At 48.8% G+C, this 27,582-nt stretch overlaps 2 protein-coding genes across 4 annotated transcripts; one reads left to right on the forward strand and one right to left on the reverse strand.

Moving 5' to 3' along the window:
* The first annotated feature begins 1,009 nt into the window (after positions 1 to 1,009).
* Letmd1 (LETM1 domain containing 1) lies at positions 1,010 to 13,010 on the forward strand. Of its 3 annotated transcripts, none has more exons than XM_041642509.1 (9): positions 1,010 to 1,389; positions 1,766 to 1,917; positions 3,690 to 3,805; positions 4,348 to 4,430; positions 6,518 to 6,704; positions 6,808 to 6,909; positions 7,004 to 7,156; positions 8,508 to 8,604; positions 12,836 to 13,010. In XM_041642509.1, the coding sequence occupies exons 1-9, from the start codon at positions 1,268 to 1,270 to the stop codon at positions 12,997 to 12,999; spliced, it is 1,176 nt and encodes a 391-aa protein (XP_041498443.1). In that variant the 5' UTR covers positions 1,010 to 1,267; the 3' UTR covers positions 13,000 to 13,010. The 3 variants fall into 3 exon arrangements, with proteins under 3 accessions (XP_041498443.1, XP_041498444.1, XP_041498445.1); XM_041642510.1 differs by lacking the exon at positions 12,836 to 13,010 and adding an exon at positions 9,393 to 10,797; XM_041642511.1 differs by lacking the exons at positions 3,690 to 3,805; positions 6,518 to 6,704; positions 12,836 to 13,010 and adding an exon at positions 9,393 to 10,797.
* A 428-nt stretch (positions 13,011 to 13,438) lies between these two features.
* Csrnp2 (cysteine and serine rich nuclear protein 2) lies at positions 13,439 to 26,485 on the reverse strand. Its single transcript, XM_041642508.1, has 5 exons — positions 26,202 to 26,485; positions 20,697 to 20,929; positions 19,388 to 19,647; positions 16,049 to 16,345; positions 13,439 to 14,472 (listed from the first exon to the last, which is right to left on the reverse strand). Exons 2-5 carry the CDS (start codon positions 20,845 to 20,847, stop codon positions 13,552 to 13,554), a joined length of 1,629 nt encoding a protein of 542 aa, XP_041498442.1. The 5' UTR covers positions 20,848 to 20,929; positions 26,202 to 26,485; the 3' UTR covers positions 13,439 to 13,551.
* Between the last annotated feature and the right edge of the window lie 1,097 nt (positions 26,486 to 27,582).

Genomic DNA, 27,582 nt, shown 5'->3' on the forward strand with positions numbered 1-27,582 from the left:
ATTCACCAATTGAAGACGGTGTGTGTGTAGAGGTCGCACTCAGACATATGGAACACATGGTTGTTATGGAAAAAAATACCCGGGTCTGGATCCCGACCCCAGGAGAGGGGCTCAGGGAAGGAGAGCCTCCGAGTTTCAGCACCAATGAGATTACCTGATGCGAGTGAGAAGGAAACACAGAACACAAGCCCACTCAGGAGTTATTAGAAGGGGTGTGTTCAGGCCTGGGAAAGTCAGTGTGCCGACAGAGAACTGAAGATGGTACCTCCAGCTTTTAAGGGCTGCATAGCACATGCGCACAGGGGGATGGCGTGGTTACATCATACACAGATGATGGAACTCATGCATGTTCGCAAGGGCTCACACAGCTGGGTCATACTAGATGATGCAACCATGTTGCACGTGGGTCACGGGGGTCCTTTAAGATTCCCGAGGCCTCTAGGCACTTCTGCCTGGGGACTTGTCTGCACATGCGTGGCCCTGGAACCTGGAAGTGTCAGCCTTGTTGTGACTGAATCACTACAGTGGGAACTTAGGCAAACATCTCATCCTTCCATCCTCACGGAGTTCTTGTAACATTGGGTACACTGCACAGGAAACACACTGAGGGTCGTGTCCAAGGTCACATACACTAAAGGAGATGTGAGTGTCGTAACTGACTTTAGACACTGTTTTCACCACTGTCCCTGTTGGCTAAAAACGCCTACGGACACAGTAGGGCCGTGTTGACACTCGCAGGCAGCTAAACGCCTAGAATCCTTCCTAGTTTCACGTGGTCATTTATCCCAAAATACTCACTGCGCACCTCTCATGTGACAAGGGGACCCGAGGCCCACAGCCGAGGGCTGGGTGGGGAGTGAGAGGGCCGCAGGTGACAGACCCAGGCGGCACAGGGACAGGAGAGGACAGTCCCGCTTCTCGCCGCCGCCACCAGAGGGCGCTCGCCGCACCACCCCGCGTCCCCGCCACCCGACCCCGCCCGAGCCCGGCGCCCTAGGCGCCGCAGAGGTCAAGGGCAGCGCCCGCGAGCCGCGGGGCCCTAGGGACAGCACGGGCGCACAGGGCCCCTCAAGGAGAAGGCGTCCTCGGGCTCACAAACGCTCCCTCCTCGGGAAGGCCCGCTTCCGGTCCTGCCAGCGGAAGCGGCGCCGCGTCCAATCGGGTCCTTCTCCCCTTTCCAGGCTCGCGCGCAGGGGTCGCCCGGCAGCACTGGCGATCGGCGCGCGCGCACTGCGGCGTGCACTCTGACCCGTCCCTCGGCGTGAACATGGCGCTGTCCAGGGTGTGCTGGGCTCGGGCTGCTCTGTGGGGCTCTGCCGTAGCCCCTGGACCCTTTGTCACCCGGCGGCTGCAGCTGGGTCGCTCTGGTTCTGCGTGGCGGGCCCCTCGGTGAGGGCCCTGGAGAGAGAAGAGCATTCTTGACGTAGAAGCCTTGGAGCGGCTCCACCTCGGCTTCTCGGGGTCCCGCGCCTTGCTCCCGGGGGTTTTGTTTTTCCACGCAGGGTCCCTACTGAATGCGGGTCCCTGACCCTCTCTGCTCCGTGTTGTCTGCTCTTTCCCGCGCATCCTGAGCTCACCTGCATTCTGCTGGCCCCACAGGCTTTGCTCACACGCCATGCTCAGCCGTGTTATCACGTTTCTGCTTGATCTGCCCCCTCTCAGACCAAAGAGCTTTGCTTTTCAGAAACTTGTATTTTACAATAGAAGCCCCAGGTAGAAGTGGCTTCTACAAGATCACAGACAGCCTCTTTGATCTTCTTTGTAGGTCTTCAAAGCTTCATCTCTCTCCCAAGGCAGACGTGAAGAATTTGATTTCTTACGTGGTGACCAAGACAAGAGCGATTAATGGAGCATACCATCGTTTCTTGGGTCGTCATTTCCCCCGCTTCTATGCCTTATACACAGTCTTCATGAAAGGTAAACACTAAGATAGAAATCCCCGGGTGAGCTAGAGTACAGGCAGTGAGATCACGGGCGGGTTCTGCTGCACGGACGTGAGCTGGGATGGCTTCTCTTTCATCATCTTAAATATCTACAAAGATGTTATAAACCACTTCTGATGCCATAGGAACAGTTGTAATTTCCTTGTCCGTCACAAGAGCAAGGACCTGTGGCTGTGCAGACCTGCCCCAGTGATTTATCTGCTGTCGTAAGAAAACGCTTGACATGCTTATCAGATGCCCAGCTGAGGGGACTTGTAGGGAAATGCCACTGTATATACTTGATTTCTGAATGTTTTGATTTAAAATGGAGGTCCGGTAGATACCTATAATGTCAGTTGGCCACTCAGGAACCAGAATGTCTGATTCAAATCCCAATTCGTGACTGACTTATTGACTGTGCACCTGCCCTAGTGACTTAAATTGGTTGTCTCTTGGGTTTCTCATCTATGAAACAATAATAGAACCTACCTATTGGTTATATAGTTGTGAATGCTATTTATTTATTTAGAAGGATGTCATGCAGCTTAGGCTACACAGTTCAAGGCTGGCCATGAACTTCCTGTGTAGTTGAGGATGACCTTGAGCTTCTGATCTCCCTGCCTCCACTTTCTGAGTACTGGGATTCAAGCTTGAGTCACCACACTAACTGTGAAGATTAAATCGACGTCATAAAGTGCTTAGAACAGGGCCTGATTTATATTAATATGGTATCTATGCAGTAAGTGCCCAATATGTACTGACTACTACTACTATTATATCCTATACTTTTATCCTCTAATTAAAAGAAAACAGAATGTCAACTCTGAATATTACTATAATTGTTATTAGCTTCATAGACTTGGAAAATTACCTACTTTATCTAAAAAGTGGAGGTAAAAATGGCTTGCTTATCAGACATGGTGGTTCTATGTCTATAATCTCACAACCCAGCAATCCAAGGCAGGAGGATTAGGAGTTCAAGGCCAGCTTCAGCTACATAGCAAGATTCTGTAAAAGCAAGAAACTCAAAACAAAAGAGTTAGTGATCATCAGTCATATACATACACACACACACACACACACACACACATACACACACAAATAACACTCGGTATTATTTGAAGCCAATCTTGATAACATTTTGTTCATAAGTATGGAAGCATTAAAATATTTTATTTGCATGACCATTTGCCTGCATGTATACATGTGTACCATGTTCATGCCTGGTGCTCTTAGAGGTCAGAAGACATTAGATCCCCAGGAATACGATTTGTGGATGGGTGCTGGGAACTGAACTGGGGTCCTCTGCAAGAGCAGCCAGTGCTTTTTACTTCTGAGCCACCTCTCCAGCTCTGGAAGCATTTTTAAAAACTAGATAAATGTAAGGATTATCACAGAATGAAGATTCAAAATGGGATCATAGCAATTTATGCAACTCGTAAACGTGCCTCCGACAGCAGCAAGTTAATCTGGCTGGGAAACATAGGGTTAATTGATCATGATGCACTGGTGTTACGGAGCTAGGGTTTACAACAAGGGGATGACAAGTAATGAGCTCAAAGGGGACCTTGCCACAGCAGATCATAATTCTGCTGGGGGAAGGATGTGGGCGTCTAGGAGGGGTTTCAAGCTTCCTAGTTTAAAGCTTGTGCAGGCAGTGCGGGGGTGGGGCCGTGTGTGTGCATGTGAGTGAGCTCAGACTAGGACGCCATGGTGAGATTCAAACTGGGGTAACATCGCGTTCTGTCCTCCGCTTTAATGGGGCAGGAATACAGATGTTATGGGCTGATGCCAAAAAGGCTAGAAGAATAAAGGCAAATATGTGGAAGCACAATGTAAAGTTTCATCAACTTTCTTACCGGGAGATGGAGCATTTGAGACAGGTATGGCCAGGGACAAATACCCAGACGTTCATGCTGAGGTAATTAACCAAGATCCTACGTTTGTTTCTTTTGTTTCTTGTTCATCCATGGTCACACATTTCCCTTGGCCGGGAGGCAGTGAGGCATTCAGTTATTTGTCAGAATTAGGTTCATTGAGAATGAACTTCACAGCAATGCTATATAGAATTTCTGGCACATTCTCTGATTCCATTTGTAAGTAATAAGATCCAGTTTGGTTTTGAACATACAAAGATCTCCACAGAGCTTCAGGGCAGCAGGAAAGTGTTTGGCAGTGAGCTGACAGGCAGTTTAAGCTAAGAGTCAGGAGACATTCTGAGGTCAGAGAGCTCACTGAGGGGTTTGGGATAGAGAAATTAACATCAGAGGTCTACCATCAGGAACTTCCCATTTAGAAGACAGAAGTGAACACGGTCCTTCCGAGGCTGCAGTTCAGGTTCACTGCACAGCGAGTGGGATGGAGGGCTGACCACGTTACCGAGAGCTTACCTGGGTTAAAGCCGTCTCTGTCTGTTTCTGTTTAGTTCCGTCGCGATGTCACCAAGTGTCTTTTCGTAGGTGTCATTTCCATCCCACCCTTTGCCAACTACTTGGTCTTCCTGCTAATGTGAGTATGTACTAACACCAGGTCCCGAAACTACAGACTTTTTAACAATTAAAAATCATTTTGCCTGAGGTAGTGGCACATGATTTAAGCACTTGGGAGACGGAGGCAGGAGGATCAGAAGTTCAAGGCTAGCTTGGGCTACATAAAACCTTTTCTCAAACAAACAAAATGGAAAAAGGCCACTAAACTATTTATTTTTAAATTACTTGTTTTCACCTTTTATGTCTGTGTGGGTGTGTGAGCTCCTGTGCTCCACGTGCCTGCAGGATCCTGTGGGACACAAGAGGCCATCAGATCCCTTGGACCTGAGCTAGAGATGCTTGTGAGCTGTCATCTGGATGATGGGAATGAACCCAGGTCCTCTAAGGAACAGATAGTGCTCTTAAACCCTGAGCCATCTCTTCAACCCCAAGAAAATTATTTTAAAAACTTTTCATCTCAGAAGTTGAAAGGTCATCAGACTTCCTACTTCAGTTTTTTTAGTATCTCAAAGTTTCTTTCTTTTTTTCCGATTTATTTTATGAGGATGTATATACATGACATAGGGCCTCCATACGGCTGTAGCTATCATGTGGGTGCTGGGAACTGAGCCTGGGTTCTCCGTGTGCTGCTGAGTACTGTCAGATCCCGACACAGGGCAGTTTGGGTGTAGGTGGTTCAGCGGCCCTGGTGTGTGAAGTAACCTTTGTGCCTTCCCTGTTCCCAGGAACAACACTTTGAATTTTTTTTCAGCAAAATAATAATTTTTATAATCTGATATCATGGCTTTATTATCCTACAGCCAAAGATGTCACTTCTAAGCTATGACCCTGTGCATTACTTCAGCTGTCAATGTGGTATCATGGCAGCTTCAGAACATACTAGATGAAAGCCACCATTCTTTTCGTGATTTTGGGGTCAAGAATAAGGGAAGAGGAGCGGAGAGAAGCTACGCAGTTAAGAGCATGCACTGCTCCTACAGAGGACCTCATTTCCTTCCCAGCACTCAACCTGGGTGGCTCACAGCTGCCTGTCACCCCAGCTCCAGGGGGTCTGACACCCCCTTCTAGACCCTTAATATCTGCATTCACATGCACACAAAAGTAAAATAAATAAAACAATACTTTAAAAGAAAGTATTTGGCCAGGAGGTAGTGGTGCACATCTTTAATCCTAGCACTTGGGAGGCAGAGGCAGGAGGATCCCTGTAAGTTCGAGGCCAGCTTGGTCTCCATAGTAAATTCTAGGACAGCCAGGGCTGTTACACAGAGAAACCTTGTCTCAAACAGACAAACAAGCAAAATCAAAGAAAAGTATTTGGACAGTCTCAGGAGGGTGAGCGGCTTCCTTACTAGGTGATGCTAACAGGCTCTGCAGTGGTGTTTAGCTCGAGTGAACCAGACGAGGGCCTGCGGTCACTTTGTCTTGATGCCAACACTGGGAGATGGACTGCCTCTTCAGGCTGGCAGCTGGATGGTGGAGTGTCTTACAGCACAACCAGAGCTCCAGGGATGAGTAGGCCAATGAGCACGTGACTTTGTACTGACAAAACTCAAGGTCTCACCATGTAGTCCTGGCTGTCTTAAAACTCACAAAGGTCTGTCTGCCTCTGCCTCCCAGGACCGAAGTGTCTACTAGCCTATCCTTTCGATAGCTTTGTCTTAGAGGTCGCAGACTCCTTTCAGCTCTGTTGTGTGAATTAATCATACAGAGTGGGAAAAAGAGGTAAATAAATCTTACCTACCCATAAAAGAGAATTTGTAGCCATGTTTTAAAAAACTACCTTACATTGAGTAACTGAACTAAAGAGCACATCCATGGCCTTCTTGTGCTGTGTCCTCATGACTGTCCTGGGGTAGGGTGTCAGCATTACACACAGCACGCAGCTCTATGAAGCTGTCCCAGGTAAGTTCTCCACGTGCTTTAGTACAAAAAGAGGCATTCTGAGTGCTGCCCACCAGGGTTTCTTTCCAGCCACACTTCAGTAATTGCACTTGGAATCAGGCCGAAATTACAGGAGAAAGAATGTGGGGTGGAGGAACATGTCTCTGCCAGATGCCTGATGAGCCCACTTTCAGGAAGTTACTTTGTGATGCTTTCTCCTTGTAGGTATCTGTTTCCTAGGCAACTGCTTGTCAAGCATTTCTGGACCCCCAAACAACAAATTGATTTCTTAGACATATATCACAGTCTCCGGAAGCAGTCCCACTCAGAAATCATTGCTTATCTAGAAAGGGCCAGCGCACTGGTTTCTGATGCGAGGCTTCACTGGCATCTGACAGACGTGTGCACCAAGGTACTGCTTCAGCCAAGCCTTTCTCCAGCTGGTTGCGTTGCACAGGATCTGCTAGGAACAGCTGACCAGGGTCTCTAAAACCTACCCACTTCTTACTTACAAGGTGCAGAACGGTACCCAGCCAACAGCCCATGACATCCTGGCTCTCAGAGAATGCTTCTCAACTTATCCCCTGGGCTTGAATCAACTCCAGGCTCTGCAAATGGTGAGCACTTAGAGGTCTTGTATGTCCACAGAATCACTGTGTTGTAGGCTGTACGTAAAACTATCTCAATTCTTCCTCCTCTGCTGTGTCACAGAAAGCCTTGAGCCGAGCCCTGCTCCTTACGCCTTACCTGCCTCCGCCCTTGTTGAGATGGCGTCTAAAGAGTCATACCACAGTGATTCACCAGCTGGACAGGGCTCTGGCAAAGCTGGGGATTGGCCAGCTGACTGCTCAGGAGGTGAAATCGGTAAGAGGTTGATTGCAGCGTCAAGCAGTGTCCCAGAGTGAACTGGAAGCTTACAGGGCTCTTTATCTTGCTTGTACCAAAATTCAAGCTGTTTCTGGGTTGTTGTAGTTTTTGATATAGGATCTTACGATATAGCCCTAGCTGTCCTCAAACAGCACAGGCTGGCTTCAAACTTAGAGCAGTCCTCCTGTCTCAGTCTCCCAAGTGTTGGGGTTATAGTCAGAGCCTCTGTACCTGGCTCTAAGTTAATTTATTTTATGTTTATGAATTTTCCCCCGATGTACATAACTAGTAGGAAGAGAAAAAAAGGAAGCCAGGCCCATGGGCAGGGTATGATGTAAATGCCTGTGAGCCAGCACTTGGGAGGCCCCAGCACAACCTGTTTAAAACAATTCAAGAACAGTATATCTTGAGCTTGCTATTTTATTTAGGTCATGTAGATGTACCAGTTAGCTTTCCATTCTTGTAGTGAATACCTGAGTCTATCAACTTAAAAAGAAGGAAGGTGGTGTTTTTGTTTTAATTTTTGGTGGTTTTGGCTCAGTTTTGGAGGTTTTGGTCCTGATCAGTTGGCCTTGTTGATTTTGGTGCATCTCAGGGTATGAGATGAAGCATAGTTGTTCATGTCCTGGCAGCTGGGCAGCAAAAGACAGGAAGAGGAAGGCTGGCATCACACGGTGCCCTGCAAGGACATGCACTCATGAACGCAGACTGCTCGCTAGGCTTCAGCTCCTAGTTTCTCCTCCTGCCTCCTAGGAGCATAGAGTGGAGGACTAAGCCTCCCCCATGGTTGCCTGGACTAGGCTTTCCCTGTGACGTGTCATGCAGGCCTGTGCGAGCTGCAGGAGCACTCTACCAGGGACGTGTTTTTAACCCAGCATTGAGCCTTCAGCACATGGGCCTTGGCAGGACGTGGAGCAATAGACCTTTTTGGTTATCATTTCTAGTTTTCATTGCATGGTGAAGGTTTTTTTTTTTGTTGTTGTTGTTTTTTTCTCCTCAGAGACAGGGTTTCTCTGTAGCTTTGGAGCCTGTCCTGGAACTAGTTCTTGTAGACCAGACTGGCCTCGAACTCACAGAGATCCGCCTGCCTCTGCCTCCCAAGCACTGGGATTAAAGGCGTGCGCCACCACCGCCCAGCTGTTTCTTATGGGGAAGAGACTGCAACTTGTTCAAAAGATCCAGTCACTCCGGATGTCTGTCTCTGTAGCACACTGTGATTATTAAGATCCAGTCACTGCGGAAGTCTGTTTCTGTAGCACACTGTGATTATTAAGATCCAGTCACTGTGGATGTCTGTTTCTGTAGCACACTGTGATTATTAAGGATGTTTCTCTTCCGAGTGGTACAGGCTTGCTATCTTCGTGGCTTGAATTCTACCCACATTGCTGATGACAGGTGTCGGGCTTGGCTGGGAGAATGGTTGCAGATTTCCTGCAGCCTAAAAGGTAAGGCAAACCTTTATGGCTGTGCTAACTGAAATCAGAACTTTAGAAAACAAACAATAAAAACCAGACGGACCAAAACCCAGGGCCTCACTGTGTGCTCTGGCTGGTTTGGAACTCCCTATGTACCAGATTGGCTTTGAACTTGCAACTGTCCTGCCTCTCCTCCTGAATGCTGGGATAGGTATGCACCACCATACCCAGTTCATTTTTGTACTTTATCCTGGGATTACTTGCTGAGTATCATAAAGCTTTTATCTAACATGTATTTATTTTGTAATTGAAAGGGCACAAACTTGAGTGCCTACAAGAGCACAGACTGTGTAAGACCAAAGGACTGCCTGCTGCTGAGGCAGAGCTTCCTAGCCTGGGCGCTGCTGGCATTCTGTTAGGGGCTGTCTCATGCACAGGAGAGTATGTAACAAGCATACTTGCCTATACCCATTCCATGCCAGTCAGCCCTGGATCTCTAGTGTGCCAAACAAAAGATATCTCCAGATACTAGCAGATGGTCCTGAGCTTGGGGTAATGAGGGGAGAGGGACACACCTGTCCTGGGTGAGAAGCAGTCTTGAAGCACCAACTTCTCCCATGAGGTGACTGCCATCATGTGAGAATCAGGACACTGTGGGCGTGAATAAATGATGGAAGCAGAGGGGCATGCGTGTGGGGTTGGAGTGAAGCCAGGGTCCGCAGGTCAGCCTCATGCTGCTGCACTCCCCAGCCCTACTCCAGGGCAGTTAGAAGGAAAACTGAGTCCTAGCCAAGCACTAACCCTGATGGTGTTTGCAGAAGCTGAGCTGTCCCTCTTGCTGCACAACGTGGTCCTGCTTTCCACCAACTACCTTGAGACCAGGCGCTGAGTGAACCATGGAGAGAATGACACTGTCCTGCAGTCACATAGTATTGTAGTGTGGGACCAGGCCGCACTTGGCAGCAGTCTGCACTTAGTGTGGGAGGCAGAGGAGCAGGTTCCATGGGCTTTGAAGCACGCTACCCATCTGGGAGGCACGACATTCCCTCACAGCTTGAACTAAACCGCGTGTGCTGCCATCCCGCCATGCTAACCAGGAGCTGGCAAGCACCTCTGGTACTGGACTTTTATTGTGATGTGATGTTTAGGTCCTGTTAACAGTTTTTGCCCAGATGGGAACCATCTGACCTAAAATCCATGACTGCCATGGTTTCTTCTTACGTTTTTATTTTTTCTGACATAAGTCTATGTTGCCCAGGCTGGCTTCAAATTTCTGTGCTCAAGGGATCCTCCCACCTCAGGCTTCTGGGTGCTGGGACTCAGGTCTATAGCACACTGGCCTCACTGCCGCACTCTTTATAGCCGTGAGGGGTTTTTGTGAGTCTCATGTAACTGATGACCGTGAACTCCTGGTCTTCCTGCTCCCACCTCCCAGGGCTGGGATACAGGATGAAGTACCACACAGAGCCTTTGAGGCCTTAGGAACCGACCAAGGGCTTTGCTGTGCCAGGCAAGTGCTCTCCACCCAGGCTTTCTGGGTGCCAGGAGCCCCACTGCCTAGACTGGAGCACTAACACCTGGGCCCGCACCTTGACACCCTGCCAGTCTTTTCCTCGCCCCTTTTCTTTTTTGGCCTTTTTGAGACAGAGTCTCACTGTATAGCCCAGGCTGGCCTGGAATTCACTATATAGCCCAGGTTGGCTTTCAGTTCCTGGCAATCCTGAAAATTCTGCCACAGCCTCCTGGGTACTAGGATTACAGGCGTGAGCCACTTTTTGATGTGACCAAAAGTAGAGACACTTTCCCCTTCACTGGCATGGACTGTTCACCTTCTTCCTGTTCATATTCTCTCAACACATGCTTTTCTTTGTTTTGTTATTTTTATTTTTTGTTTGCTTTTAAGGGAACATTCTAAAGGAGGTGAAAAGCTAAAGGATGGCCGCTTGGCCCCACCCTCTGGTGTCTTAATTTTCAGGCTGTCGCACAGTCCCTGAGGACCTTACGTGTTTGCTACCTCCACTGTGTTGCACTAAACCATCTGTAGCCAGCAGTGGCTGCCTTCTTTAGGTCATGGGTCGTAAGATACTACTGCCTAGTCCTGGGAGACCAAGAGATCTGCATCAAGATAGTGAGCTGGGTTTGGCTGTCGTGTGTACATCTGTAACTTACTGTAAATGCATGAAGCATTGTTTTTAAACCCAAGTAAAGACTGCCTGAAACCAGTTTTGGGGAATTACTTATGCACACTCTACTCATTTTTCATGAGGCTGATGTGACCTAACTCGTGGGTATTTAAGTGGCTGGAACAGAGTTTTCTGATGTGATGAAAGGAAATCTGGAGGGTTCTGTTCAGTGTTATCTACCAGACATACAGGAACGGTAATCAGAATAGAGAAATGGGCTAGAAAAATGGCTCAGTGGTTAAGGGCACTGAATGCTTTCCCAAAGGACCGGGGTTCAAGTCCCGGCACCCATTTAGCAGCTAACAACTATATGTAGCCCCCAAGATCTAACATTCTCACACAGACTTACCTGTAGGCAAAACACCAACACATAAAATGAAAACAAATTTTTTAAAAAATAAAGAAAGAAATAGAGAAAAAGGCAACTGCAGACAGCAGGGTATAACAGGCCAAGTCTGTTTAAGCGGAAGTGTTTTATAAGGGAATCCTGGGCAGGACAGGTTCTCGGTGCTCAAAAGACAATTATCTACAGTTCCATCACAGACTATTCCTATGTAATAGTTCCTAACTAATGGTTTTATACCTGCAGCAAGAGACAGTTATCTGCATTTCTATCACAGAATATTCCCATCACTGATACTTGTCCCTAAGTAACAGCTTTATACCTGCAGCAAGAGAAGCACCCGTTAACAAATAACTGTGGCTTGCAAAGAAAACCATTCTTTTGAATATTTCTTTAATATTACATTTAAATATTCTCTTTAAATACAGCATCATTACCATGTAAAGAACCTAGAGGGGGAGAAACTGTTTTCAGAGAGCCAGACAAGCTTTGGATTCACATTGAAAATACGACCTGTGCACAGTAAGCAAGGAGACAGTAGAACAAGAGCTGCGGTTAGGAGCCGCAGGCCTAGACTGAGGGGGACTGGTTCTGCTTCCGTCAGAGGCCTAGCCTTCCTAGCAGGAACTATCATTTCTGCCCAGCGCAGGTAGCACCAGAAATGAGACGGACCAAGCTGTAGAAAGGTCCTTTGCTTGACATTCGCCAGTGCTAAACACTTAGCACTCAGATTGGGGATCAGTTTGAATCAGAACATGGAATTAATGACGAGATGCATTTAGAATAAGTAACTAGAATTATATCAAATATCTTGGGGGTTGGCTCGTCTTGATGACAGTGAGTGGTAGGTATGTCTCCTAATGAAAATCCAAGGCCAAGGGATGAGAACATTGGAGTCTTAAGGAGGAAAGGTGCTGAGTTCCCTCTTTCCCAACAAACCTTCAAAAAGATTCTTCTCTCCACCAGCCAGTCTCAGTTTAGCTTCGGTCTTGGGTTTAAGAATTCTAGCTGAGGGTGAGAGCATCTTGGCCTCTGGGACTCAGGTAACTCCTGTGAGGCTGTAGAGAGAACTAGGTGCTTCTGCTGCCACACACAGTCAAGCTTGCTCTGCAACCCCAGGGCCTTAGTATCCCACCAAAAATAAATAGAGTCGAGCAAAGCGGTGCACACCGGCAATCCCAGCGCTCAGGATGCGTGTCAGGAGGACAGCCACAGGCTGGAGGCCAGCCTGGCCCACACAGTAAGTTCCAGGCCAGCCAGGGCTATTTAGCAAGAACCTGTCTCAGAAAATCAAAGCAAGTTTCATTTTTCCTTCCTGGTTGGTGGAGAATGAGAGGAAACTGTCTCACTCCACTTCCACTGAACCAGGGGGCAGAGGTAACATTGCCAGCAAAAGTCAGAGCTGAATGGGGATCTGGGAACTTTAATTAGGGCGAGAGGAGCAAGGCCTGCTGACTGAGGTAAGTGTTGAATCTGAGTCCCAGTCTGTACATCTCAAAGATTATAATCAGACCTTGAATCCTTTGGGGTCTGGGAGTCCTATGTCATATTACTAAAAATCAGTTTGTTTTCATAAATCTCCAAGACAGAGGGTCCAATAAACACTCACAATTCTCAGGTTTGAACTGTGACATCCAAAGGGCTTTCTAACCCTAGGTAACCAGGACCATGAGGGTCGGTACAGAGAGAGGATCCTCACTAGCTGATGACTGTACATACTTTATATTCCATGTAGAGCCAAGCTCTCCCAGAAGGAGTGTGAGAAGACAGCAGTCATCGTCCAGACTGTTCCACACTGGACCCCGCCTAATGGTGTGCAAGCCTTGTGCTCTGTACCACATCCAACCTGCATTTTTTCTTTTAAGGAAAAAGGATAGAGGAAAAGGCAGAAAAGTTTAACTCTAGTGTCTAAGAACATAGAAAGAAATAATTCAAGTTACAGACCAAGAATCCTGTCCGCAGAGCAGGTCAGGGAATACTAAACACGCTGAAAATGAACTTATTTCCCAGATAGGAGGTGGGAGAAAGGCAGAATCAATGTTTAGAACTGGAGGCTTTGTAGAGAAGTGGAGACTTCTGCAGCCTCTGTTCTAGACTCAGCTGAGTGGCCTTTCCAGCAGTGTGACTGATACACCGAGATGGCTGTCTGAGGAGCGAGCACGTGCCCTGCAGGGAGCTGCTCACATCCTTAGTTCTGGCTCTGTGCATAAAGAGCTACTTGAGCTACCCAGCTCACTGTGTGAGCAACATCTTTGTTCTGGTGGCCCAGTGAGCTCAGTACTGGAAACTGAGCTGGGGCTGGTCTCTTTCCCTTCTTAAAAACACATGTACTAACAATTACCCTTTCCTACCCATTTTCCTAAGAGTTTCAATAAAATAACCTTGGAGCAGCAGTCCTGTTTTGAAATGGTGTTAGATAATAAATAGAGAACGGGCAGTGTCTACCTCAGGTCACACTGCCAGAGGGAGCTCTAGGGCAGAGTCTTCAGGGGTCCGATCCTCGCTCTGCTGGGAGTTCTGCACTCCACAGCCTTCTCCATTGTCCGTTCGGAAGGGTAGGCTTGAGGGAGACCAAGGCGGGTGGAAGCCTTCATTCTCAGGCTGCTTAGGGTTACAGTCATAGGGCAGCTGTTGGTCGAGAGCGGGTGTTTTCCCCACCTCTGGTTTACAGGGGGCAGCTGAGTCTGAGGAGTTGCGAGCCACCAGCGAGGTAACGGGGAGGGAGAACACGCTCAGATCTTTCTCCTTAGGGAAGGAGGCTGTGTCATCTTCTGACCCAGACTCTCCCTTCACTCCCAAGACTGGCCTCTGCTCCACCTGGTAGTAGACCAGAGGCCCACTGTTCAAGTAGGATGGGTTGCTCACCGGGGGGGCAGCGGGGTGCTCTGAGTTCTCGGTAAAACACAGGACGGAGGAACCTGGGGGCAGCTGAGCCTGGATGAGAATGGGGGTGGCCAGGCCTGGACACAGCTCTTGGGGAACAGCCAGGGGCTCTTCCAGGATGCACACCCCCAGGCTCTCCATGCTGGAGTCCAGGCTAGCATTGGAGCCGCTCGAGTCCTCCTCTGCCTTGAGCCGCTCCAGCTCCTCCGCGCTCTGCAGGTGCATCACTGCAGTCTCGTTCTCGGCGATGAACTCCTGGAAGTCCTGTGTCTCAGAACTCTGGGCTCCTGGCAGGCTGCAGCCAGTAGTGGGCAGGAGCTCATCCTCAGGGGCTGCTGGGCGACTCCCCTGTCGCTTGCTCTCGAGCTCCAGCTTCATGATGGTGTGGAGGTAGTGAGTCCGCACTCGGATCGGATTAAACTCAATTCGCCCCGCCATGTTTCCGCAGCCATCCCTGGAGCAGCCACAAGGAAAGGACATCCGATCCACCTGAGGGACATATGAGGTTGTGGTGAGATTAGACCAATAGTTGTAGCAGTAGGTGACATCAGCTGGCAAACACAGGCAGCTGGGATCTGAGCAGTGACCAGGTCTAAGCCAACAGCACTGGGCAGTGGTGAGCAGAAGGCCTGCACATCAGCTCCAGCAGCTTAGGGGTCATCTATTTTCTCCCCTGGGCTCTGTTTCCTCTTCTAAATCAAAAGACAAAAATCCCATCAAAGGCTCCTTCCAGTTAGCGAGCCCAGTGCTACCTCTCTGAACGCTGCTGCCTCAGAGGCGAAGAGAGTTTGTGCTCAGGGTTACCAGTGTAGTTCTGGCGGTGACCAAGATAACTGACTTACAGCCAGGGCTATCTAGAAAGGAGATGTGCTGGTGGTGGTAGCACTGGGAAGGCAGAGGCAGGAGGATTGCTGTGAATTTGAGGCCAACCTGGTCTACATGGTGAGTTCCAGGCCAGCCTGGGCTACACAGTTTTAAAGAAAAAAATAGCAAGGAGATGCTTTCTGCCTCTTTATCTGCCCAAAATCAAAACTCCTAAGAATCATGGAGCAAACAATACAAACGCGTCTTATGGTATCAGCTTATTGAAATCTCCAGACCCACGGTGTGGCGATGCACACCAATGATTCCAGAACTTGGGAGGTGGAAGCAGTGCCAAGAGTCCAAGGTTATCCTTGTTAAGCCAAACAACTTCAGGTCTAGGCCAGCCTGGAATGAGACCTGTCCCTCTCCTCAAAAGGAATCCATATCTAGACCCAGCAGTTGATAAGACTCTCCTCAGGTTTGTGAATGACTGACTCACCATGGGACTGCAATCTGGAAAGGAGGATTTGGCCAGACTTACTATAGTTCTTTGTTACTAAATAAAGCCAAGGAAAATAAGTTCTAGGGTTCAACCACAGGACTCAACACCATGCCCCAGCACGAAGTTCCATAGGTTTCACTGTTTTGGGTAGCACTGATGGTTTCCAGGAAAGTGGGAATTTCAAACAATCTCTTTGAATGCCAACAAGAAGATACTTTATTTGAGGAAGCTGAGGACTTAAGTTCTGTCAGCTAAGGTCTGGTCCTGAATCAGAGACTCAAAACTACTTTGCCTTTCACAAAACTGGAAGGAGATTCAGTGTGCAGATGAGAAGTCGAAGGCTGCCCCACTTGTTTCCTTCCATCTCAGAATCCCTATCTGAGGAGCACTTGCCGGGTGGGAAAGGGAGTTACCCTGTTCACACTTGCCGGGTGGGAAAGGGAGTTACCCTGTTCACACTTGCCGGGTGGGAAAGGGAGTTACCCTGTTCACACTTACCGGGTGGGAAAGGGAGTTACCCTGTTCTTTCCTTTGCTGCCAGCTGCTTAGCACCTCTGCGGTATAGTCAGAAAAGATAATGGGCACCTCCATGGTGCCTAAGAGTCTTCCTCTGCTTGCTTTCTTTGGGAGGGCTGTGGAACTGGAGCACAGTTCTCAGCCATGGACTATCTCTGGACTGGAAGCTTCCTGTCCTCACTGGCACCCAACCCACCCCCAATGTTGGGATAGATATACCATCTCAGGCCAAATATGACTGACCTGGCACTTAATTCCAGCCTGGCTACAGGCACATGCTTCTGGGTCACAGTAGAGCCGACAGTCACAACCACATTCTTCCCGAGATAGGCGGATGGCTCTAAGTTCTTGCTTCTCTTCGGCATCAATCCGGTGGACCCCGGATGCTCTCAGCAGGGCCCGCCGCCTCTTGGTGGGCAGGGGCTGGAGGAAGAAGTAGTCATCCACCTCCACGTTTTCCACATCGATGTCTTCGTCTGAGACGTCATCCAGAGTCAAGCCATCCGCCTCCACTGACTCCACTGTCCCATTCTTGGTCAGCTGCCAGGAGACAGGAAAGGTCAGCGCTGGAGCATCAGCAATACAGTGACCACAACAGACCCCGGGTCTGCAGCCAGGAGGAGCTATGTCCTACACCACAGCAGAGCAGCAGAAAGTAAACACTGTGAAATTGAATTTTATTTAATTTTACACTTAAACAGCCAAAATAAGTGATAGTTGCCATACTAGACCACACAGGGTATGATTAACACTAGAGCAGAAAGACAGAAACTTTATCTGGCTCTAACACTACACTGTCAACAGCAGAGACATCACCTGAGTTCTGGGTCCTCAAAGATGGCTCTCTGGGGGCTGGAGAGATGGCTCAGAGGGTAAGAGCACTGGCTGCTCTTCCAGAGGTCCCGAGTTCAATTCCCAGCAACCACATGGTGGCTCACAACCATCTGTAATGAGACCTGGTACCTTCCTTGCCAGCAGTACATTGTATGCTTAATAAATAAATAAATCTTAAAAAAAAAAAAAAAGACGGCTCTCTGCCCAGTCTGGCAGCACAGCCACCACCCCACCTACTCAGGAAGCTGAGGCTAGGGGCACGGGCAACATCATGGTCATGGTCCTGTCTAGAGAAATGTTTAGAATACAGCACAAACATTCCTCCATCTCTAGATTGCTACCTGCACTGCAGTGGATGTGTATCAGTGGCTGCGTGTTCCTCAGTGATAACGGTAACCTTGTAAAACACCCTCAACTTAAACCCTGGAGAACCCGAAACTATCTTCAGAGAAAAAGGGTACTTTACATAACACCAGCTCCCAGGGTGTTAGTCAACACACTGATCCCCCACACTGTAAATAATTACCTGTGCACTCAGAACAACTGCATTTTACTGCTAAGGGAGTGGGCAGCCAGTTACTGACCACTATCAAAGCCCTGACTTCCAACAGAGTCTAGAAGAAACTCTTTTCTTCCTTCTGATCCTGGCTTATTTCACACCAGAGAAAAACCTGTGTGAGGTGGGCAGTGTAAATAACATGGTGTGTTATCTATGGGCAGAGATCTGGGTTTTCTGCACTGATCTGGATAAAGAGTCAGGGCAGGACTCTGGAAGGACAGGCTGGAGACAATTTCTGGCTGAATGAGCTCTACAAACTCACTAGAGGATCTAAGTAAAGAAAAGAGGCCCCAGCCCCTGGGGCCCCGGGAGCTGCTAGCAGGCTGGAAGCTCAGTGACTGGAGTCTTTGCTTTGTTTCATCAGACAGCAGGAGTGCTGGGAGAGGAACAACTCCCACGGGAGATGTGATGCAACAGCCCAAGGAGGAAGGCTTGCGGGGGAACTGGGGGACTGGGAACCCCACTCGGACTTCTCCAGTCTGTTACCTCTGTACCAGGCAAGCAGCTGCCAGGTTCCTATCTGTAGACCTTAGGACCGTTCCTGATCGTGGCTCATCCCCAGCATTCCTGCTGCTCTCAAGGGAAAGTGATCAGGGAAGCAAGCCGACTCCAGATCTCCACGGTAGGGGTATTTCGGAGCAGTGCAGGCTTCTAGCCATTACAGTGCTGGGATGAGATATTCTTGGGGAAAGAAAAGCCAAGGCCAGGAGTCCCCACTTAATAATCCTGGCACTTAGGAAGTAGAGGCACGAGGAACAAAAGCACAAAGCTATGCCCTGCCCCACAGCAAGTTCAAGGCTAGCTTGGACTCCACGAGATTTTCCCAAAACAAAAACAACTACCACCTAATTCACACTACTTACAATAATGAATCCCATATGGATAAAACAAAACCAAACTATTAGAAAATTATATGTAATGAAGGTTAAGGAGTTCTAACAGTTGACTGGAGCAGCTCCAAAGGAAAAGAGACATCAAGTGGCACACGAAAAGACTGTGCCCTTAGAGGTGCTAAAGGCAGGAAACCTTCCTGGGGAGGAAGGCAAGCATTTTCCTGACATCCCTGTCAGCACTGCTAGCACTCAGTATGTCCTGCTAGGGACAGATAGATGCTACTTAGATCATTCCTCTACCTCATTTGGAAGAGTTGTCTTATAGGAAAGGGGCAGAGAACCTTCACTGTAACTGAGAAGAATGTTTGTCTAGCTGTTGCTATAGCAACATAAAGGCGACAGGGTCAGTGACAGAATTCCTCAGAAGAAGGGCAGGCCGAATGTCATTGTCATTACAGTAACAGGTGTAAGACCCTAGGAGCAGACTGAGAGCCTACAAAGAATGAAACTGGTGAGACCCAGGCAGTCTCTGCCCTCTGCTGCCAGGTCTCCAGCCATAGCCTGTTCAGTTCCACCTACTCCCTGAAAATAAGGCAGCCACCTCATGCTCTGGGCTCAGAAATCCATTATCATTCATATTCTCTGTCTCCTGAACTGGGGACTTTGACTGCTCAACCACTAAGCTATGCCCCATTTCTGGGGAAAATTGGAGGGCTTATAGAAACTCTGACAATGGAGTGTCAGCACTCTAAGGTATGGGTGTCTGCGGAGGGTCTTCTGGTGGTGTCAGCACAGTAGAGTAGGTAAGTGCTTTTTAAAGACTGATTTACTTGGCCAGGTCTGGTAGTGTATGCCTTTAACACCAGCACTTGAGAGACAGAGGTGGGCACATATCTAGTGACTTGAAGCTAGCTGGTCTACATAGCAAGTTCCAGTCCAGCCATATGATCACCATGTAGGTGCTGGTGACCAAACCCAGATCCTTCAAAAGAATAGCACATGCTGTAAGTGCCGAGCCATCTCTCCAGTACCGTGGTGTACTGGTCTGTGAAACTAACCATGAAATAATGCTACTCTCTAGACCAAGAGGGCTGTGTCAGTCTTCAGGACTGATGGTGTGGAGTGAAGGGTCAAAGCCTGCTCTGTTCTACTCCTGTGGGCAAGGACAGTTGCTGACAATGTGTTCACATTCCCCAAAGCATCCCTGTGCTAGGGAGACGGGGATAGCGCAGGGAGAGTCGTTTTTGTCTTAGCTGCCAGTGCCACCAGAGATGGCAAGGAGACCCAAACTAAGATCTAATTGAAGACCTTGGCCTCAGCATGCAGGAAGCACCAGACCCCACGTCCCACAGGCACCTTCATTTTCTTGGCATGAAGTTTCTCCTCCTTCAGGTGCTCACGAAGAATCTCTCTATGGTTCACTTCTTGTTCTTGTGCGAATTCACAAAGGGTGTAGCTGCGAACAGAATTATGGCGCTGGGCCATTCCCAAGGAACTTCCACCCTGGCTGGGCACACTTGTGAAGCCCTGGCGCCGGGCAAAGTAGTATACAGTCACCTGGTCAAAGCGGACATTCTTCCTCCGCAGCTGCTTCTGCCGCTTCAGGATGGATGTGGCTGTGAATGGAACACAGGGCTCTCACCTGCTGCTATCCTCCCAGGCTCTTAACCTGTCCCCAAATAGTAGACTATTTCCAAGTATGCAAAACTGGAAAGAGCCTGGGACCTCAGCTGGTTCATACTACTGCCTCCAGACTGACTTCATCTGAATAGATGGCCACAAAATCTATTTTTAGACAGTAACTGGGAATACTAGGTGTCCTTTTCAGGAGAAAAGAAAATTGCCATGTGATAGTTGAAACTAATTAAAACTTATTTTAGAAACCCCAGCTCTTCAGTCTGCACTTCAGTCGGCTCGTTTGACTAAGAACTAGCAGTGGACCACGCTGACGAGGACCATCTACCCAGGAAGTTCAACCGGACAGCGCTCTACAGCGGAGCGTTTCTCCAACATGCCTGCTGAGAAATATTTTAGGCTCTTCAGGGCATGAGGTCTCTGATGCAACTCCTCAAGCATGCTGCTAGTGCATAAAGACAACCACAAACAATGGGTGTGAGCGTCCCAATGAAACCACGGAAACGAGAAGCAGACCAGACTTAGTCCACAGCCACGGCCTCACTACCAGGGGTTCTCTAGAGGGACAACCTGAGAACAGGGAGATGCCACTGTGCCCAGGCTAGGTGCCATTGGAAAAGCTGCAGGCGGCTCTGAATGGTACCCTCACAGCTTTCGTTCCAGAGTTCAGACCCTTGGAGAGCTATGGGATCAAGATAATAGGAAGGAAGAGATCTGGAGATGCCACAGTGGCCAAACCAAATACCCACTCCTGCTCCAGTTACAATTTCTTGAACCTCTAGGCAAGTCCTCTGAGGTCAAAGTAGAATACCAAGCTCCTGTTCCTCCATCACATCCCACCCATTCTAGGCACCCCAAACCACAGCACAAGTAGAATAAATCAGACTAGTGTATGCTATTGGAGCAGTGAGGTTTGCCAAAAATCAAGACATGCTATGGAAAGGGCACATGCCCAGGATGGACAGAAGCGGTCTCAGGCTGCAGGGGCTCACGGGACAGAGTGCAGGCAGGAAGGGAGCAGCTCACTCACGTGTGAAGCTGGCGGTTGTAGGAGGGTTGAGGCTGTCACAGCTGTCAGCGCTGTCACTGCTGGAGACCTCATCATCCGAGTTGGAGACTGATGAGCCCACATCCACATCATCAAATTTCCTCTTGAGCCCTGAGCCTGAGAATGCATCCATTGGATTCAAATGGTTTGCTTGGGGAGTCAACCACGATGGCCCCAAAGCTGCTCACCACCAGTTAGCCAGGAGCATTAAGATTCTGCCCAAGAGAGAAGAGGAGTCAGCACTACTGTCCAGAGACACACCCGCCAAGTCTGTAAACGCATCGCTCTAACTGAAGAAAAGCTAAGCACCTGGCCTAGCACAGTCTGGCTTCTCAGGACCAGGCCATTTCTTTGTTGACTCTGGCCAGCATTCTTACTTGCTTCCTTTGGCTCCTCCAGCCTCAGTTACTCTGAGTGAGTCTGCATAGCCCTTCCCAATGGAGGAGTGGCTTCACTTCCAACCCTGCTGGCCACAGCAGTCACTGGGCTAGCATTCACTGTTCAAAGACAGCAAACACTCTGCTTAAACCAAAGCCAGGCCCAAATATTTATCCCAGTGATAACACAGCCTGGCATGTCCCCAAGTGTGTATCTTAAATACACTAGTTCCATGGTATTAATAGTTTCTTGAATGAAAATAGGACTGCTGTTAAAATAGCTGAAACCAGCTATGGCAGAATTGCCTAGGGGTTTTTTTAAATATACTTATGAGCTTGCATGGTAAGGCTGGAAGAAAACAGTGCAGTGTTTCAAAACCTGATTGTGGAACCCACTGTTGCCAAAGTATGTTATGGGGCAGATAGTCCCTGGAACACACTTTGGGAAATTCTGCTTCAGGCTCTCAATTTTGAAGGACATTGGCAGTCAGGAAAACCCTTGACCCAGATCTTCGCAAGTGTGAAGTGTCTCACCAGGCTCCTAGAAAGGGCAAATTTAGTACTAAAGAAAGGAGCCAAGATTAGAATCTGTACTGGTTCCAAACCCAGAAACTGGGGCTATGGGTGCAGCTCTGCGCAGAGCGCTTGCCTAGTGTACACAAGGCCCTGGGTTTGATCCTAGCTCCACAAACAACACAAAAACCAGGCTCATTTTCAATCTGGTCTCTCATCCTCCCTGTGCAAAAAGAAAATAAAACTTTACAATCTCTGGTCTCTAAAAAGAAACCATCAAGGGAATACAGAAAAAGAGGTGACAGTTAAAACTGGTTACATCAACACAGCAAGCACAGGTTTTTCTCTGTCTCTGTCTTTGGACTTGAGTTCCGAAAGGACAAGAATCTGTACAGGAGAAATGCTGCCAGCCAAACCCCCATGTGGCGAGGTAAGACAGGCGGTTAACTGCAGTGGGATTACCAGCACTGCCTTACTGCAGAGACAGAGAAGGCTGGTTTTCTGGACTACTTTAGTAGCAATTTAGATCAGCTCTACAAAGTGAGCCAGACCTGGTGCGTGCTTCAGGGATTTCCTAAAATACATACTCAGGTCACATAAAAATCCTGCGTTCGAGTCACAAGACGAGCTGAAGAGTCTTAGCTTTCGGTTTCAGGCACATAATCCCTCAAGTCAGTACGGCTAAGAAGAAAACTTAAATCAAGGAGCCTGGTGTGGTGGTGCACAGCTTTAATCCCAGCACTCAGGAGGCAGAGGCAGGAGGATCTCTGTGAGTTTGAGCATAACCTGGTCTACAGAGTGAGTTCCAGGACAGTCAGGACTACACAGAAACTGTCTTTAAAAAAAAAAAAAGTATGTAAAAGATAACAAAGGGCTGGTAGGCAGCAGCTAAGAGTGCGGGCTGCTCTTCCAAAGGACCCAGTTCCAAAGGACCCAGGTTCAGTTCCAGCATCCAAACCTTTAACTCCAGTTTCAGGGAGTCTGAAACCCTCTTCTGGCCTCTTCAGGTACCAGGCACACAGTGGTATGCCGACAAAAAAAGTCTATTCACATAAAATACAACCAAAACATTTTTTAAAATAATCGAATGAGTCCAGCATGTCAGCTGTGACCCTTGGGTCTGACCACACCTTCTTAGAAATGACGAGAGTGAGGGTGAAGGGACTTTCTATGGGTAAGATTTTAGCTGGGCTTAAAGATGATACCTTTCAGCTAACAAATGTCTCATTCCGTTCTATTCTGGGTGAAGGAGCATGGCGTGCGCGCCGGGAGGGGGCATGTTTGTCATTAAATATTCATGTGGATACTATAGAGGAAAAGGAGAGGGCTGTGTGCGGAGTCCAACAACCACACACACCACACACACCACAGTGCCTTCTCAACCACACAGAAGCCAACACTGAGCACAAAACCTGCCTCTTGGAAATGGCGTTAGCGCTCCTTCTGTTTAACTGGCTCCGGCTAATACTTGTAGAAAATTGCTGTTCCTCAGCCTGGAAGCACTCAGGGATTTATGACCGGAAGCAAAGGTTCACTCTGCTCTTTCCTTGGGATCCTCTGCTTCCAGTAATGTGGATTTCCTTTGACTGTTACTCTAAGTCTCACGTGAACTTGGATCTGGGCCCAAACCATCTTTATTAGTAAAATTCTCCCTTATCTTAACCCAGCTGCCCTTAAGAGCACCCTTTCATCAGGGTTACTTTGTGCCCTTGAGTGTGGCAACACTGGCTCCTTGCTCTAAGCCTCTTTGTTCATGTCTTCTCAATTCTGGGGTTGTGGTTTGGGCAATGACAGAGAAAGGTAGGAAAGAAAGGGGGAGGAGAAAGCTGTAAAACGTAAGGAAAAGTAATTTCCTTAAGTTGCCAATAACCAGGGCTACATGAGTAAATACTGTGTATACTGACCTATGTGGCCTATTCCATGAAAGGGCTGGGGAGGGACCTGGGTAGGACAGCGGTTGCCTACCTACCATGCTTGAAGCCTTCCCTGGCTTCAATTCCCAGCACCATAAAATAAAAACCAGTTCATGGGTGCTACTCTGCAACAGCCTTGAAACTCCACTGTTCTAGGTCCCATCCCCTTACTCAGGATGTGACGACACTCCTGTAAAGTTACCTGTTACTGAAAATTGTTTACGTTTAGTTATATAGCCCAGATTGGCCCTACAAGGCCCCAGCTTGTTTTGGAGAAAGGTATGGAACTCACAGCAGCCCTCTTGCTTCAGCTTCCCAAGTGTTAGGATCAAGGTGTGTGCACCAAGTGCCGCCCTCCAGCACTGAGAACTTAAATTCCTATTATTTCCTGCAAACAATGGAAGCTCTCCTTATCCAGCTCTTTGGTGTGAACTTGACCATGATCTTCCCACCTAGTTAGTCCCAAAGTGCCTTGAAGAACTCACACATACTACAGTAACCACTAGAACAGGTTCTATTAAGAATCAGTCACTCCCACTGGCTCAGCTATTCCCTTAATGGTAAAAGATCACGCATGAGTCCAGAGGATACTCTTTAGCCCTCACCTGATGGCACATGCATGTAATCCCAGCACTTAAGTGCAGAAGGAGCAAAAGTTCAAGGTCACCCTTGGCTACAAAGCAAATTTGTAGCTACCCAAGGCTACATGAAACCTGTCTCAACCCCTCCCTCTCCACTTTTATGAGTTATATCCAAACACTCAAACCTATACAGAAATAACCAAGGTGAGACTAGAAATGCCGGTCAGAATACTTAATGTCTAAATAAACATCTCACACAACAAATAATGGTGTCTCCCTCAAAGCTTTCACATGCTGGTGAGATGAAGTCAGCTGACACATTCTGACTACATGCCGCATGGCGTTGTGTTTCTAGCTGAACACTTCCCAAAGGTACACAATACAGTTCACAGCTGCAGTACATAGAGGACGTCAAACCAGCGTGTGTACTTCAGTATTAGGGCTATGCTTTCTTCAGGTAAGGACTGCAAACCCCAAATCCTAACTTCCATAAGAATAGCAAAAACTGGGTGTGGCAATGCAATAAAGTGGCTTTAATCCCAGCACTCGGGAGGCAGAGGCAGGTGGATCTCTGTGAGTTCAAGGCCAGTCTGGTCTGCAGAGTGAGTTCCAGGACAGGAACCAAAAGCTATGGAGAAACCCTGTCTCGAAAATCAAAAAACAAACAAACAAACAAACAAAAAACAAAAACAAAACATGTGGGGCGCATTTCAGAGCAACTGTGGAGCTGTGGCCCAAGAGTTATTTGTACAGTTTGGGTGTGTGAGCCTTTTCTTAAATTAGTCCAAAATCCTAAGACAAGGCTCACCTCACTGGAAAGGCCTTTCCACTCAACTAGAACCCAGTGTTCTGCTAAAGGTAAGGAATCTCTTGGACTACCAGCCAGGACTCGGGTAGAAAGCCTGCTGTCACTCCACACAGTGATCCAGTAAGATGCCTTACCCTGCTGCCCTTTTACAAGATGCAGTGGTGATTCTCAAATACTACGATTTTATGGACCCCTGTGTCCTTGTGTTCACCAAGATCATGAAATCGGAAAAGCACTTCAGGTGCTCACTGAAAACCTCCCGCTAGGTTTAAAGAGGGCCCTTTCCCGCCCCCCACGCCCTGGGGTTCTACCGGTTTACTAACACTAGGTTAGAAGCCGGCTTTCCACGTGTAAGCCACATCCTAGGGAAGACACAAGATATTTGTGGGAGACCTGGAACATGATGCTGCATTAGCTCTCCTCTAAAGGACAGCGTCACGTAACTGCCACATACCAACACCCTGGTTTTAGAGATGCCTAAGATTTAAAGCCACCAAAGAAAAGGAGAATGTGAATCGGCCGCGGTTTTTACCATGACCTGAAAACTGGGGGACAAGAGGAACAGTGTTGTCTCCTGGGGAGGACTTCTAACCTTTCATACTGAAGAACAGTTTGTATGTCACATTGCCACCCCAAACCCTTCCAAAAGGATGAATCAAGACCATAGCACTCAAATGGGGTTGGAAGGCAGGCGGGTGCGTGTTTGGGCCTGAAAAAAAACATCAAGCTAGCAACCAGGACAAGTGATGCTCTCATTTTTGCACACAACGCCAGAAAAATGGGAGCCATCAAGACCAGAGCAGAAGGACATGTCAAGTCACCAGCTCACCTTAACACAGCTGAGGAACCCTTCAGCTCTCAACCCATTGATTTTCGCTAGCCTTCCCGCTCATTCCGATCATCTGCAGTCCCCACACAGCCTTCCACATCCTCCTGCCCGCTACTCACAAATTCCCAACCACTCCTCCCACATTTTCCTCCGGTCCCCCTCCCCTTCCTTCACTTTTCTCCATCCTACATCACTGCCCACTCCATCCCGATCTCAGCCGTCAGCCGCAATCCTGCCGGCTTCCAAGACGCCCAGCCGTCCCTTGAGCTAGCCTGCAGACCGGCCGGCGTCCCCGGCGCCCCTCGCTCCCACGCCTCTTCCCAGAGGCGCCCTGGCTCCCCGCCCCCCGCCCCCTCGCTCCTCGCTCCGCACGGCTCTGCGCCCGAGCGCTGCTCCACGACAGCCCGGGAGCCGCTGCCCAGAGAGGACGAGGCTGACCCCTCGCCCAGCACCCCAGGCCCATTACCGGCCCCGCCGCGGACGCCTCTCCCGTCAGGGTCTCCGCCACCCCCGCTGCCGCGTCAGCCCGTGTGCACTGAGAGAAGACCGAGGCGCGCCGGTCCCCGGGCCCGTCGCGTAGCTCCCCGGGCTGTAGGGTGTGTGGGCCGGCCGGCAGGCGGCGGGGGGCGGGCGGCTCTGCACTCGGGCACCCCGGGCAGCACAGCCCAGAACCGCCCCGGCTCCGGCTAACAATAGGCTCTGGCTGCGGAGCTCTGCCTCTTATAGGCGCCGGCGCGTCGTGGCCAGGACCTGGGGCAGCCTGGGAAATGGAGTCTACACCCGGCCCACGCCCAATGGCATGCCGGGAGTTGGAGGCGGCGAGTGCCGCAAAGCCCTAGCCCGCCCTAGAACCAGCTGCAAAGGGAGCATCCACATCGGACCCCTGGAGAAAGGCATCAAGGTAGCTGCAGCCTTTTGAAAAGGAAGGCTGCCGACCTTCGGCTACACACCGGCACTAACTAAACAAATTCTCCTATAAAGCCCTCCTTCTCCTCGCGCCATGACCTCATGCCCATGCCTGAAGAATGTAATCCTTGTCCATGGGACTGTCCCCATATGACTTGCTGCAGCGGGTCTAAATTAATCAAAGGAATTACAAAATGACCTATATATATGATGGATTGATATACCCCACCCCCACCTTTTTTTTGTTTTTGTTTTCAGAGAGGGTCTTACTGTGTAGCCTTGGCTATCCTGGAACTCACTATGTAGATCAGGCTGGCCTCAAACTCAGAGAGACCCGCCTGCCACCCTCCTGAGCGCTCGGATTAAAGGTTTGCGCCACCCCTCTGCCGATTTCTCCATGTTCTTTAAAAAACAAAACAAACCTTTTTACTATCATCTCTGATAATCTTAGCTTTGTAGCTCATCTTTAAAATGGGTAAGATAAGGAAGGATCTTCCTGCCTGCCACCCTCCTGAGCGCTCGGATTAAAGGTTTGCGCCACCCCTCTGCCGATTTCTCCATGTTCTTTAAAAAACAAAACAAACCTTTTTACTATCATCTCTGATAATCTTAGCTTTGTAGCTCATCTTTAAAATGGGTAAGATAAGGAAGGATCAAGAAATTAATTGGGGGACTTGTCAATGACCTATAGCCTTTCTTTCTTCTCCTGTTTCTCCGTTGACCTATAAAGTCAAGATCTAGGGCCATCCTGTGGTTTCCCGTCTGATAATCTCTCATCCTATTTCCTGCTACTCTACTCATTTATATTCTTTGCCTCGACAAATTAGCTTTTCCTGTAGCTCATTCACCAACCATGCTTCTACCTTGAGCTTTTTGCCTTAATGTCAACCAATCATATGCAGGTTCATTTAGTAACTATTCAAATGTCTCCCTATTAGGTC

The sequence above is a fragment of the Microtus oregoni genome, unplaced genomic scaffold (genome assembly GCF_018167655.1).
Source record: "Microtus oregoni isolate MIOR12 unplaced genomic scaffold, Mior012 000077F_ref0000221, whole genome shotgun sequence".
Taxonomy (NCBI): Eukaryota; Metazoa; Chordata; class Mammalia; order Rodentia; family Cricetidae; genus Microtus; species Microtus oregoni.